The sequence below is a fragment of the Phyllopteryx taeniolatus genome, chromosome 20 (assembly GCF_024500385.1).
Source record: "Phyllopteryx taeniolatus isolate TA_2022b chromosome 20, UOR_Ptae_1.2, whole genome shotgun sequence".
Lineage (NCBI taxonomy): Eukaryota > Metazoa > Chordata > Actinopteri > Syngnathiformes > Syngnathidae > Phyllopteryx > Phyllopteryx taeniolatus.
Genome location: NC_084521.1, coordinates 4,929,832 through 4,943,706, shown reverse-complemented (window position 1 = coordinate 4,943,706; position 13,875 = coordinate 4,929,832). Strand labels below are relative to the sequence as shown.

Below are 13,875 nucleotides of genomic sequence, written 5' to 3'. Positions count from 1 at the left end.
TGAAAATGTTGGTGACTTTAATATGATTTCTTACCTTTAGCCGTGAGAGTATTTCTCCGGCAAATGTTTAACGGTGTACGTCGGTCGCTAGCAGGAAGCGGGCCTTTGGATGCAAATGAGCGGCGCTTCCGCTCGGGCCCGACACTGGAAAGCCCTGTCGAGGTCCGTGCGCTCCGTGTTTGTACATATTAGACTTGCTAATCGCATGCTAATGCCGCCGAGTGTCCGGGAGTTGCGCGGCGAGGCCGGCTGCAGAATGCTAATCAGCCAGTTGGGCCGCAACAAAGAGCCCAATTATTGAAGCAGCCTCCTCCCCCCCCAAACCCCAAATTCCAACACTCACTGTAACAGTTTTCCTCAAAAGTCTTTCCCTGAAATCAACTGGCAACTCGCCTTGATTTCCTGGCGAGTGATTTTTAAGAGTGAGCGCCGGGGCCCCTCCTCGACATTACACACACACACACAAGTATGTCGACATCTTACCATCCCGTCTCCATAATGTGTCGGGTGTCTTCAAATTAGTCCAACTGGAAAAAAAATCACTCCCAACTGCCACCAACGCAATTGCCACGACCGCCACAAAAACAACAACACAGACCAAAACATCTCCTACCATCACAGCCACCAAAACAACCACTGTCACCGCAACAACAACAACTACCTCACCACACCACAGCCACCACAAAAACAACAAGCAACATGGCCAAAACAACCACAACACCCACCAGAACTACCACAAACATCACTGCCATGACAACAACCGGCACTGGAACAGCCACAACAACGACCGCCGCCGCCATGACACCATAACACCCACCACACCGACACAGCCACTACAACGACCACAGCACCCATCAACTTTTCATTCTAAACATTCAATCACAACGATTAAAAAATCTTAACAGAACAGAATTCCTCTGTTATGACTTTCTCCAACAGTGTATTCTCGGTGCCGTTAAGCAGGCCGGGAACCGGACTCGTCTCGCACACTCTGCAGCCGCACGAGCGCCGCCTTTGAAATCGCACCGCTGCAATTGCGGCGTTTGCGATCGCACAAGCGGAGCGTACCGGGTCCGAGTGTTGCGGCGGCGCGAGGGCGAGAACTGCAAACGTAACTGGAGCTCAAGGGGGAGGCATATTGGGGGGGGGAAAAAAGGTAACTGTCTCTGTGTCCTCCTCCAGGTGTTCCTGCACCGACTGGACCAGTACGCCGCCACCAAAATGGACAAAAACATCACGGAAGAAACGGTGAAGGTGAGGAGACTGTTTATGATATTTCTAAAGGCTACTCACGGAGATAAATAAGCATCCAGCGGATATTTACAGCACATCATCGAGCTTTTCCGACATATCCCGCCATTTTATGGTTTGTTTGGGAACACGGCGTTGTCCCCCCCCCCCCCCCCCCCCCCCCCGAGAGGATTTAGGACGCCGGCTGGGGGATCCCGGGGGACTTTGCGCTATAGCTGGATTATTATTTTAGTCAGGTCAGTCGTAGTTAAGGGGGGAAAAAGAAGTTAAAGTGGATGATAATATATAAAATTGTTTTTGAAATAAAATAATTGTTATTGCATTATTTATTTAAAATTACAGTTTGATCATTGAATTCAGGGCAATTATTTGACACATTTATTTTTCAAATTGTCAAATGTCACTTTTCTATATTAATAAGATTTGTACTGTGTCCAATTTAATTACAAGAAATGTACCAGTTATTAAAATGTTTGTATTTTGTTTACAATAAATTAGCCATTTACCTATTTTAAAGTTTGTCATCTTTTTTTCAGGCGGGAAAAAAAGGAAATGGGGAAAGACAAAAAAGAGGGGGAAATAATGGGCTAAATAACAGCAAATTAATAAATACATTTTAATTAACCAAATTCAAGAAAATATATTATTTAAAAAAATGTACTCATTATAATTTGATAATTAAATGTTTTTTAGTTAATGTAATTTTTTAAAAGGTTTGAGTACTTGTATTTTAATAATTTAATGACAATACATCTACTAGTTATTTAATAGTATTATATTAATTATAATTTTAATAGTATGTTTTATTTACAATCAATCAATTAACTGTTTTATTTTTTTATTTTCCATTTTTAGGAGAAAAGGAGAAAAATAAAGGGGAAAGTAAAAAAAGAGTAAAAAAGAGAAACAGGCAAAAAACAATTATTGAGAAGTAAAAAAATCAATACATTTTAATCAACCACCTTCAGAAAAAAATAATTTTTGAAATTTTTATTTATAATTAATTATAATTGAATAAGAAAATCTAATTATAATTAATTAGCCGATTATTATGTTAAATGTATATAAATGTTTTATTTTACAGTTTTAATTTGTTTTATAACTTCATTATAATTGCTTAATTAGTAAGTCATTTAAAAATGTTAAATTTATCCCGACATTTAAATTTGACAGGTTTTTGTTTAATTGTAGTTAATTAACCAACTATTTAATCAATTAATGCATTGATTTTTAAATATACATAATGTGTAGAATGTTTATTTTACTCTTTTTTTTTTTATTTTTATTTTTTTATTGTATTGTTTACAATAACACAATAAACTAATCATTTAATGAGCTAAATGAATACATACATTTTAATGAACCACTTCTAGGTGAAAATGGCAAAACTAATGCAATTCATGCTCTTGATAATGTAAGTGCTCGGTGGGCCGAACTAAAGAACCAAGTGGGCCATACTTTGCTCACCCATTGCGAAAACAAAAAAAACAAAAAAAAAAAACATTTGAATTGAATTTCTCCCATCAAGAGTCAGCATTTGCTCTTAATGTCGCGTGAAAGGCTCCTCTCATCTCGCCATGCTGATGTTTGAAATTAAAAGATCAAAGCCGGCATTACAAAAGACGCCGCGTGCGTCTGTTTCGCTCGTACCAGACGCGTCCCCCCTCCTGCCAACATATTGATTCCAGACGCTTTCTTTCTGGACTCTGTCAGGTGTTGTTCTGCAACATCGTGGACATCCTGGCGGTGCACAAAGACTTCCTCTCCATGGTGGAGGAGCTGCTGCAGCCCGACCCGCACGCTCACCACGAAGTCGGGCGCTGCTTCTTGCACTTTGTGAGTAGCAACTTGCGTTGTTGGATCGTGGTAACCGCCGGCCTTGCACGATAGAAATAAACACTCGAAATATTCTACTGCTCAAAACGCCCGACGAATGCACCGACACGGACATTTTTTATTTATTTATGTGCAATACATATGAATTGAATCCATATTTAACAACACCTTAGACTTTCCCTATAATTAAGCTCAGTATTAACGTAGGCTTACAATTATAAGTACACTTTTTTTAGAAATAAAACCCATGCCACATTGAGGCCTATTACTGCATTTTAATGTTGGTCATTATGGTGGTACTCGGAGAGGTATTTTATTTTTTTTAAGGTGCTACTCTGTGTTTGAGAACCAGTGAAATAACAACACTGCTTTCCCTCGCCTCGTGTCTTTTTTTTTGTGTGTGTGTGTTTTGTGTTCGACTTCACAGAGACGGCGCTTCCAGATTTACGACGAGTACTGCGGGAATCACGAGAAGGCTCAGCGGCTGCTGCTGGAGCTCAACAAGATCCGCAGCGTCCGCACATGCTTGCTGGTGAGAGTATAAAAAAAAAAAAAAAAAAAAAAAAAAGCAACAAGTACAAAAAACAACAACAACATGTTTTTTGGTCATTCTGTCATCATGTGAGGGCATATTGACTTAATAGTTACATATCTGGAAAGCATTCGTCAAGGCCTTTGATTTGAGGTACTACTGATGTGGTTTGTTGATAAATGATTTTCTACTTTGACAACTGACATTTTTTTTTTTTTGGGGGGGGGGGGGGGTGAGTGCATCATCACATGAGGGAATATTGACACAATATTTACAGATCTGGAAATCCCTCATCAAGTCCTTTTAATTTGAGGTATGACTCAATGTGATTTGTAGAGGGGAAAAAATTTAGTTTTGATGTTATTGGGCATCCATTTTAAGTAAAAACATGTTTTTTGGTCATTGTGCCTTCACATGAGTTATTTTCTTTTAACAAATACATATGTGGAAAACCCTCATCAAGTCATTAATTTTTAGATGTATCTCGATATGTTTTGTTGAAAATATTTTTCGACGGTGTTGTTGAGAAACTTGTTCAAGCAAAAGCATGTTTTTGGTCATTGTGTCATCATATAAGGGGACATTAACAAAATAATGGCATAAAAAGGGAAGCTCTCTCCAAGTCCTTTCATTTGAGATACGACTTGATGTGGTTTGTTGCAAATGGATCTTTGATGGTGTTATTGGGGAACTTGTTCAAAGAAAAACATGTTTTTTGGTCATTGTGTCATCATATGAGGGCACATTGGCAAAATAATTGCAGATACAGAAAGCTCTCACCATGTCCTTTCAGTTGAGATACGACTTGATGTGGTTTGTTGCAAATGGAATCTTGATGGTGTTATTGGGGAACTGGTTCAAGGAAAAACATGTTTTTTGGCCATTGTGTCATCTCATGAAGAAGTTGAATAGAAACTCTCAACTTTGGCCCAAAGTTGGACTTTCGCATTAAAACATCACCAGGCCCCTGCGACTTTGTGTGTGTGCGTGCGTTGCGTACGTTTGAGTGAGCCAGACAGCTGATGCGCGTGGGTGGAGTTCCAACTTCCTGCTGCGCACCGAGAGACTTCCACAAGGGGAGCATCACGGAGCCGGAAGAAAGAGAGGGGGGGAAAAAAACTAAAAAGTTGAACTCCCTCTCAGATAACTTGCTGTGTGTCTCCTGTAGAACTGCATGTTGCTGGGAGGCCGTAAAAACACTGAAGTCCCACTGGAGGGGTACCTAGTGGCCCCCATTCAGAGGATCTGCAAGTACCCGCTGCTGCTCCGAGTGAGTATACCAGCGTTCTTGGAAATTGATAAAAATGTCAAATAAAATTCAACAAAAAGAAATACAATTACACTTATAAAATAACATTCACCCAAAAATGTTATTTACAAAAAATAAAATCTGTTTAAATGTATTTCTTAAAATTCACAAAACAATAATTGAATTAATCAATACATTTAATTGAATAAACACAACTAAAATAAACACAAAATAAAAGAATAAAACATAAAATTAAACATTAAGACAAAATATGATAGGTTACCTGAAATTTAGTAACTAAATTCAATACATGCAAACTATGATTTAAATTTGTAATTAAAATTCAATAAAAATATTATGCAATAAAAAACAAAATACAGTTACATTGAATATAATAAAATACTGAGAGAACAAAGTAAAATTCAGTAACAACTAAAATAAATAAAAGTATTACATCAAATTTAAAACCTTAAAGTAATACATTATATTCATCAAATGAAATAAAAACAAATCTTTGAAAAATGTTTTCATGTATTATACAAAATGTATTAAAACAAATTACAGTGTAAGTATTTAAATAAAATTCAGTCACAGGAGGATTCAATAAAAGAAATACAATTACAAAAAATAATAAATACCACCATCTCAAATCATCTTTCCCCATCGAAATGAATAGAAGTGACATGAATCCATTCCGGCCTCCCCAAAGTTTTTTAATGTTAAAAATAGCATTCTATAATAGTATACTTTATAAAAAACCTACAATAATGACGTAATTAAATCGAATTAAAAAAATAATGTAACAGTTTTTGTCACACTTTCTCATTGATTTCAATGCACATTGTGCTGCTCATTTTGGTGTGTGTCCTTTGGCCACCTGGGGGCAGTATAAAGGCCCATTCATACTTCACAGTGAACATTCCGACCTGGATGCAGCAGCCAATCAAATTGTCCTGCCTAGAATTCAAGTGGGATTCAGAGGATAAAGAATAAAATGACTGTGAGTGAGGCCCCAGGCCCGTCCAGCTGCCGCGCTTTTGGTTCATACGTGTTCCCGCTCGTCACTCCTCAACTTTCTGCCTACGCAAGCGAAAGCAAAACCGCGTTCAAAGGCTCAGGTCATGCGAGCGGTCTCCTTCATCCTGTTTTCGTTTGCGAACTTGGCCAGACTTTGTCCAAACAGCCACCGGGATACGCACGCGCACACGTGCAAGAATAATAAGGTCATTTGACACTAGGACGTATTGAAATGTCACAGCTGCCAAGCCTTCTCGTTTGTAAAAGTTCTATACCGTAGTTGCTTACATGCTAAAACTTACATCACGGAAAAAGAAAGAATGAATGTTTGTCACATCCTCTCGCAAGGAAAAGGTCATAGTCAAAAAGGACTATTTCTCTTCACAACCTCCAAATTTGAATGAATACCAAAATATCAAATAAAATGTTATGAAATTAAAATATTTACCAAAATTAACAATGCATTCATATTAAATACAATTCAAGTAAAATACAAAAAAAAACAATACTTTAAAATACAATAAAATGCATTTAAGATGCATTGCAATGTATTATAATTAAACTGAATTGTATAAAAAAAAACTCCAAATAATCAAATAAAATTATAATAAAATGTGAATGTTTTAAGTATAATGTAAGAATTTATTAAAAAATTCGATTGGCTGGCAACCAGTTGAGGGTGTACCCCGCCTCCTGCCCGATGATAGCTGGGATAGGCTCCAGCATGCCCGCGACCCGAGTGAGGAGAAGCGGCTCAGAAAATGGTTGGATGGATGGATAAAATTAATTCAATAGCACATTTTTATTTAAACACAATTAAAATAAATTTAAAGACATTCAAATAAATGTAAAATAATAAAAAATAGTCAATTACATATACAAATACATATTAGCATTTAATCATCTAGAAATAAAGTGCAATTAAATGTGTTAAATGCAATTTACTGAAAATGATAATACAAAAAAATAATTGAATTACATTAAATACAATTTTTAATAACTAGATTTACACAAAAAAATACAATGAGACCAATTAAATAAAATGTGCTACAAAGAAAAGTTATTGGGAATAAAATACATTTAAATTGATCAAATAACATTAAATAGAAATGAAATAAAACCAAAAGTATCAAATTAAAACTCAAAACAAATAAAAAATGACCTTCTAAGATACAAAATAAATGAAATCCAATGAAAATAAATAAAAATACAATGTTTAATTAAATTGACTAAAAAGAATTTAAATAAATAAAAATACTTTACCATCTATTATAATTACATGTACAAAAACATAAATAACATTTGATAACAATAAAATGAATTTGATAAAATGTACCAAAAATAAAAAATTTTAAAGATAAAATTCATTAAAAAAATACTAAAAATAAAATTTTTCAGAAATAAAATACTTGTAATTAAACAACGCAATGAAAGAAAATATACCCAAAACAAATAAAGATAAAATGCATGAAATTTAAGTTCCCTAAAAATATGAATACAACGACATAAATTAAAACCATCTGACGAGCACTAAAGTTCCCTCCACTGCCACATCGGAATTGTTTTTTTTTTTTTTTTTTTTTAGGAGCTGCTTAAGAGGACGCCTAAGAAGCACTCCGACTACGCGCTGGTGCAGGAGTCGCTGCAGATGATGAAGGCCGTGTGCTCCGGCATCAACGAAGCCAAGCGGCAGATGGAGAAGCTGGAGGTTCTGGAAGAGTGGCAGTCGCACATCGAGGGCTGGGAGGTGCCTTTCGCACACTTTTCTAGGCCTCTTACCAGAACATTATTATTTCGTATTCTGCCATGGGGGGCTTTTAATAAGGGCAGTGGGTCTGCTGCTAGTATTTGTGACAGCAATGGACAAACAGTGGCGGTGCCTCAAGATGTTTGGCATCTTCTCAAAAGACTACAATAGTGCAAAGTAAAAAATACACACATTTTCTGGGTCACGCCAGGAGAATGGGGTGTAGCCTCGGTGGTTTCCCCCTCTGTACTCTGTATTAATTATAAACACAAGCTCACAGCGATGGTCGGGATGGATGGTCATCCCACTGCCAGCATTTTGGTCACGGTGGTCGCTTCCACTTGACTTTTCGGGGCCTCTCATTGCTTGCCATGTGATCATATTTTGTGCTACATGGAAAAAAAAAATCATACTGTTCTGTCGTTCCAGATTCATCATCCATTTCTCTGCTTGTTATTTCTGGCGGGTTTAAAGTAGAGGAAATGAGAAATGAGACTAAATGATGCTTTAAATGTCTGCTTTGCTTTAATGAAGGAAGGAATGAAGGTGACATCAAAATAACTAAACAGCTGTTGGAACGCTTGACAGGGCGCGCTGCTCAGTAAAACATTTGCTTTTTTTAAAAAAAAGAAAAGAAACATGACTGTGCTACTTAACAAGGCACATTTTATGTATCGCCTATACAGTGGATATAAAAAGTCCACACACCCCTGTTTGGATTATCAAAAAAAATAATTTCGACAAGGAGAACTCATTCAAAAATTGTGACATAATTGAAAAATTTTCTTGAAAGGGAAAGTAAAATAAACATCTGAGATAATGTGGATGCACAAGTCTGCACACCCTCTTATATTTGGGATGGGGGTGTATTCAGAATTAACCAATCACATGCAAACTCATGTTAAATTGGAATTGGCACACAAGTGCTTCTGATAAACCCAAAGTACTTTTCAGATGTAGTAGTAGGCCTTTTCTGACAATGTTTTTCTTTCTAGCAGAAGCCTGAAGGTTTTTAACACCGACTGTTATTTGGAACGGTTCATAATTCCATCCACCTTGTCTATGGCCCCAGTTCCAATTTATAATAATGACATATCAGTGCAATATTATTTTCTTGTATTATATTTATGTATCAAGTTTAAACATATTTTAAGACTTTTCAACTGTAGTAACTTGAAATTATATACATTTATTAATTGTATTTTCAAATTAAGTTTTTTTCACTACTTTAAAAAGTAATTATAATTTAAAAAATTATATACAATTGCAATATAGTTTACTTGCATTTATATTTTTAACTGAGTTTTTTGCTTTAGTAATTTGTCATCATTACATTTATAATAAAGTATATTGCTGATCTGTTTGTTTTAGAACAAAACAAATTTTTTTTTTTTTACATTTTAAATATAATTTATTTTGATTTCATTTTTTTATTAGACATTATTTATGGGTCGCTGAGCCATTTTCAATTCATTTTAAATGACCTATTATGGTCTCATTGGCCTATAAAAGGCTAAGTGGAACTCTGATTCTGGCATGTTGATGCTAATTTGAGGCGTGTGTGCGTGTGTGTGTGTGTGTGTGTGTGTGTGTGTGTGTGTGAGAGCACGAAAGACACGTTTAAGGGAGCGTCTGGTGCTGTAAAATGACTCAAACATCTGTTTGGGCTCCTTGGATGTTAAAAGGTCCTGAAAGAGCAATAGAATGTAAAAAGGGTTGCGTGGTGGTGGAGAGTTATTTTTAGCTGTGAGGGGGGCCAATCAAAGATGGCATGTCAACTCCCCCGAGAGCAGCCAAGGTGAGGGGAAAGACATTTTCCGTGCACCATATAACACACAGACGCGCGCGCGCACACACACACACACACACACACACACATACAGGATGTTATTCTATGCACGCCATTAGAAGAGGAAACAGGGTGTGTTTTTTTTCGCACCCCCAAGAGATTGGACCGGAAAGGCCAGGCTTTTGTAATCTCCTCTCTTCCCCATGTGTGAATATTCAATATTGTGCTGCATCCAAACGTCTCTTTAATGTGCGTGTGTATGTGTGTGTGTTGTCAGGGTTCCAACATTACCGACACGTGCACGGAGATGCTCATGCACGGCGTCCTGCTGAAGATCTCCGCCGGGAACGTGCAGGAGAGGATCTTCTTCCTGTTTGACAAGCTCCTGGTCTACTGCAAAAAGAAAAACAGGTGGCTCGCCTTCAGTCGTTCTGACTCTTTTGTCTCCTCGTGTTTGTGTTATTCACTCCTTTAGTCTCGTCTTTTGGGGGCTTAGGGGCTGTTTTCATGGGGGGGAATTGGGTGAGTGATTGCGTGCACCAACTGTTTGGATATTGAAGACCCCCTTGTCTTAAAAAGTTTGTGAACGGGGAGGGTGTGCTCCAGTTCTCGTGGCTTAAAAGCCTCAACAAAGATTGCTATAAGAATATCTAAAATACTTTATTTTTTTTAGGGTATTTGCGGAAGAAAGCTTGGTGACTGAAAGACTGTTCTAAAAGTATACAAAAGGCTTTGTATGTGGAGGAAAGGGGGTGTGGCAACCCCTAATTAACTTTTTTTTTGTTATTAATTCACTGCCAGCCTTCCCAGTTAACATGGATATTTGACTTCTAAAGCCGTCAATGGCAGTGAATGTATTAATGCTACCTACTGTATCTCTACAAAGACGTTTGAAAAACAGCAAAGCAACCACGGAGGCTCCTCGCTACATGTTCAGAGGCAGAATCAACACCGAAGTGATGGAAGTGGAAAATGTGGACGACGGCACGGGTGAGTCACGCTCATTTTGTATCCGTGCAATGAAAGAGCCCAACAACCTTTTTCATTTCATTTCATTTGGATCTTCTGTGACTGGCGTGGTTCATTTGGGTCTGTCTGTTTGTGCTGTTTGACAAGAAGGAGCAAAGATTAAAGATGTAGACACTCCTACGTTAGCTTCTTGAGCTAGCGCTAACCAGTTAGCTGTCATACACCTGTCACTTGTTAGAGTACTTTATGTATGTGTTACATTTGAATGATAGTAGTTTAGCACTGCTGATTTTTATTTTGGTAAGCTTCAACTAGAGGTGTTTATGCAGTAGATGGTATAAATTTGGCCTACGGTATAGATTTTGACTACCCACTAATCTCGATACCGTTTGTTGATGACGTCATGAAAACGGTTTCAAAGAGGTCTGACCACAGCCGTACGAACCCCTGCTTTCCCGGCCGCTTGGGAACTACCAGAGGAATGCTCGACGCTAAGCTAACTCGCCACGCACCAGCTATGAGCTGCAGCCAATTAAACACGGTGTGGAGCCGCGTATCCAAGTCACTAATCCTCACCTCCGTGGTGGCAAATAAACTGAGCATCTTTTGTGAACAAAATACTTAAACGTGTATGTTCTATCAGTGCTGTGGTCTTAATGAAGAGTTTTTGAAATATTAATATTACTATTATGATTTAATTCAATTTAGTTTTATTGTTTGTGTGCCGGCGGCACGGTGGACGACTGGTTAGAGCGTCAGCCTCACAGTTCTGAGGACCCGGGTTCAATCAGTTTGCATGTTCTCCCCGTGCCTGTGTGGGTTTTCTCCGGGCACTCCGGTTTCCTCCCACATCCCAAAAACATGCATTAATTGGAGACTATAAATTGCCCGTAGGCATGACTGTGAATGCGAATGGTTGTTTGTTTCTATGTGCCCTGCGATTGGCTGGCAACCAGTTCAGGGTGTACCCCGCCTCCTGCCTGAGGAGAAGCGGCTCAGAAAATGGATGGATGGATGTTTGTGTGCCTTCCACGCGACAGATTACTATTACTTATTACAGTACTTGAATGCCATCGCCAAATGATTTTTGACGGCAGCCTTGTCCGCATCCTTAAGTGTTGCTGCGGCTGCCTGCTGATCGCTTGTGTCTCTTGGCCGTGCGTAGCCTCTGATTATCACTTTTATTTTAGTGGAAGCTGTCATTTCCTGCGCTCTCGGCACGCTCGCTCTCTATCGGGCGTGTTTTCTGAGTGACGGACGCAGCGGAGACTGCGTAAATACGGCTTGCAGGTGGCGGCCCGTGGGTGTCCTGCAACACCACAGGCGGGATATCAGCTTAGCATGTCCGACAAGTGAATTACGGCTCCGGTTTCCATATAATGAAGACTTTTTATTTGTATGCATTTATTTTTTTTCCCCCCCAGGCGCACACTTGCAGCCAGAGGCTGAGAAAATGCCCTTGAGGTATTTTCAAAATAACGGCAGACACATACTGATGGTGATCGGCATGGTTTGCTTACACACTCTGGCCGCTTGAATGGACCACACATGTAACAGTAGAGCCAAATAAACCACTTTGTTCACAAAAGTTGGTCCTATGAGCAAAGACACAAAAACTTTGGAAGTTGGAAAGAATAATAAATCAAACATGGGAAGTTGAAACCTACCAAAGTAAAATCAGCAGTGCTAAACCACTAATAGTGGTGTAAAACGGTCCGACGTAACACAACTAAGACACTGTACCTTTTGTTAACAAGTGACACTCGTGGAATCAAGTCAGTCAGCGGCTACATCTTCACCCAGTGCGCTTTCTTTTCGAAGGGCGCAAATGGGGAGACCGAAATACACAACACGAGTTGACGAAAATTCAATAAGTCTTTTGTTCACAAAAAGTTGGTTAGTAATTGATCGTATGGGGGGAAAAAACTGTAGAAACCTAACCTAAAGTCGTTTGTTCACCCTTAGTGGGTCAATACTGGCTGTAAGTGCTGTCAAGCCAATGGGAATGGGAGCAAACAGGAAGTAGAAACCTACCAAACTAAAACCAATGATTTTCAAATTTTGAAATTCCAACATTTTTTTGGACTTTGCTTTATCTGTTTACACGTCCTGTCTTTTTTTTTTTTTTAAACTGGGAATCCAATCGTTGTCGTCGTCACGGTCACTTTGGATGTTTTCCGTGCCTGCAGCTGACTACCACAGCTCGGGCAACATCGTCAACAACGGCTGGAAGATCCACAACACGGCCAAGAACAAGTGGTTCGTGTGTATGGCCAAGACGGCCGAGGAGAAGCACGGGTGGCTGGAGGCCATCATGAAGGAGCGCGAACGCCGCAAGAGTCAGTCAACACCTTTTCACTTTTAATAACATCTCTCTCAAGACACAAAGAGGGAATATCCAGGTGTCCAATACTTTTGCCCACATGCTGTATTTGTGTGTGTGTGTGTGTGTGTTCGTAGGTCTGACGCTGGGCATGGAGCAGGACACGTGGTTGATGGTTTCTGAGAAGGGTGAGAAGCTCTACCAGCTCATGAGCAAAGGACACCTCATTAAGGACCGCAAACGCAAGCTCAGCACGTTCCCAAAGTGCTTCCTGGGAAGGTGAGATTCCCCAACATGGCTTGTTTGTGTCTGTTTGGAATGCTGTGTTCTTCTTTTTAATCTAATCCATGAGAGATATTGTCAGACGTCACAAAAAGGTGGACCCAAATAAAAGTCATTTGTCCACAAAAAGTTAGCTGATCGCGGGTCTGATGGAATGAAAACGGGAAGTAGAAAACCTACCAAAGTAACAGCAGCTTGCGTCAGACGCTAATGCATCCGGGTGTTAGCCTTAGCCAGCTGCTTTCTCACCACGTGTTGTGACTGGTGCACGTTAGCACCCGGTTTTCCGCCGGCGCTCATTCCTCCACCGGCGTTCCTGCGGCGGCGTGTCTGCGAGGGGAACGGCCAAAGCAGAACGCGGTCGCTGCTCATTCCCAAACCACCGTGCCGTGTAAACTCGGCCACAGCTATGTCCTTTGCGCCGCCGCACGCTTTTAAAAATAACAGCAGTGTTATTGTAGCGCCGTCGTGATTACCGGTCACCACTGCTGACGTGAACGATACAAAACAGACGGAACATGCGAGAATGCGAGATGGGAATTTGTCATGTTTTAAATAACCTCAAACAAGATGTTAAAATGTCATTTTATCAAAAATACTGGCTGAGATTTCATCACTACTTATGACATACACTTGACATTGGTGAACAAAAGGTAGAGATTTTTGTTTGAACATTTCACATTACATTAGTGGTTTACTGCTGCTGCTTGGATTTTGGATTTCTACTTTTCCTTTATTTTTATTTTTCTGTAATTGAGCAGCTTTTTGTGGACGAAAAGTCTTTCATTTGGATCTTCTGTGACTGGTAGTCAATCTGTATGTGCTGTTTGTCAAGGAGGCGCACTGAATGAAGAGGTAGACAGCTATGTTAGCTTAGCTG

At 39.2% G+C, this 13,875-nt stretch overlaps 1 protein-coding gene across 2 annotated transcripts in view; it reads left to right on the top strand.

Moving 5' to 3' along the window:
* prex2 (phosphatidylinositol-3,4,5-trisphosphate-dependent Rac exchange factor 2) overlaps positions 1–13,875 on the top strand; it is a 50,547-nt gene that overhangs the window by 8,104 nt on the left and 28,568 nt on the right. Inside the window, exons 2-11 of one of the 2 annotated variants that reach the window (XM_061758548.1) lie at positions 940–1,111; positions 1,183–1,254; positions 2,965–3,087; positions 3,515–3,619; positions 4,788–4,889; positions 7,471–7,632; positions 9,699–9,832; positions 10,308–10,411; positions 12,580–12,729; positions 12,851–12,992. In XM_061758548.1, the coding sequence (XP_061614532.1) occupies positions 1,222–1,254; positions 2,965–3,087; positions 3,515–3,619; positions 4,788–4,889; positions 7,471–7,632; positions 9,699–9,832; positions 10,308–10,411; positions 12,580–12,729; positions 12,851–12,992 (1,055 nt within the window). In that variant the 5' untranslated portion in view covers positions 940–1,111; positions 1,183–1,221. The remainder of the gene's footprint in view (positions 1–939; positions 1,112–1,182; positions 1,255–2,964; positions 3,088–3,514; positions 3,620–4,787; positions 4,890–7,470; positions 7,633–9,698; positions 9,833–10,307; positions 10,412–12,579; positions 12,730–12,850; positions 12,993–13,875) is intronic. The other variant, XM_061758547.1, reaches the window with a different exon arrangement.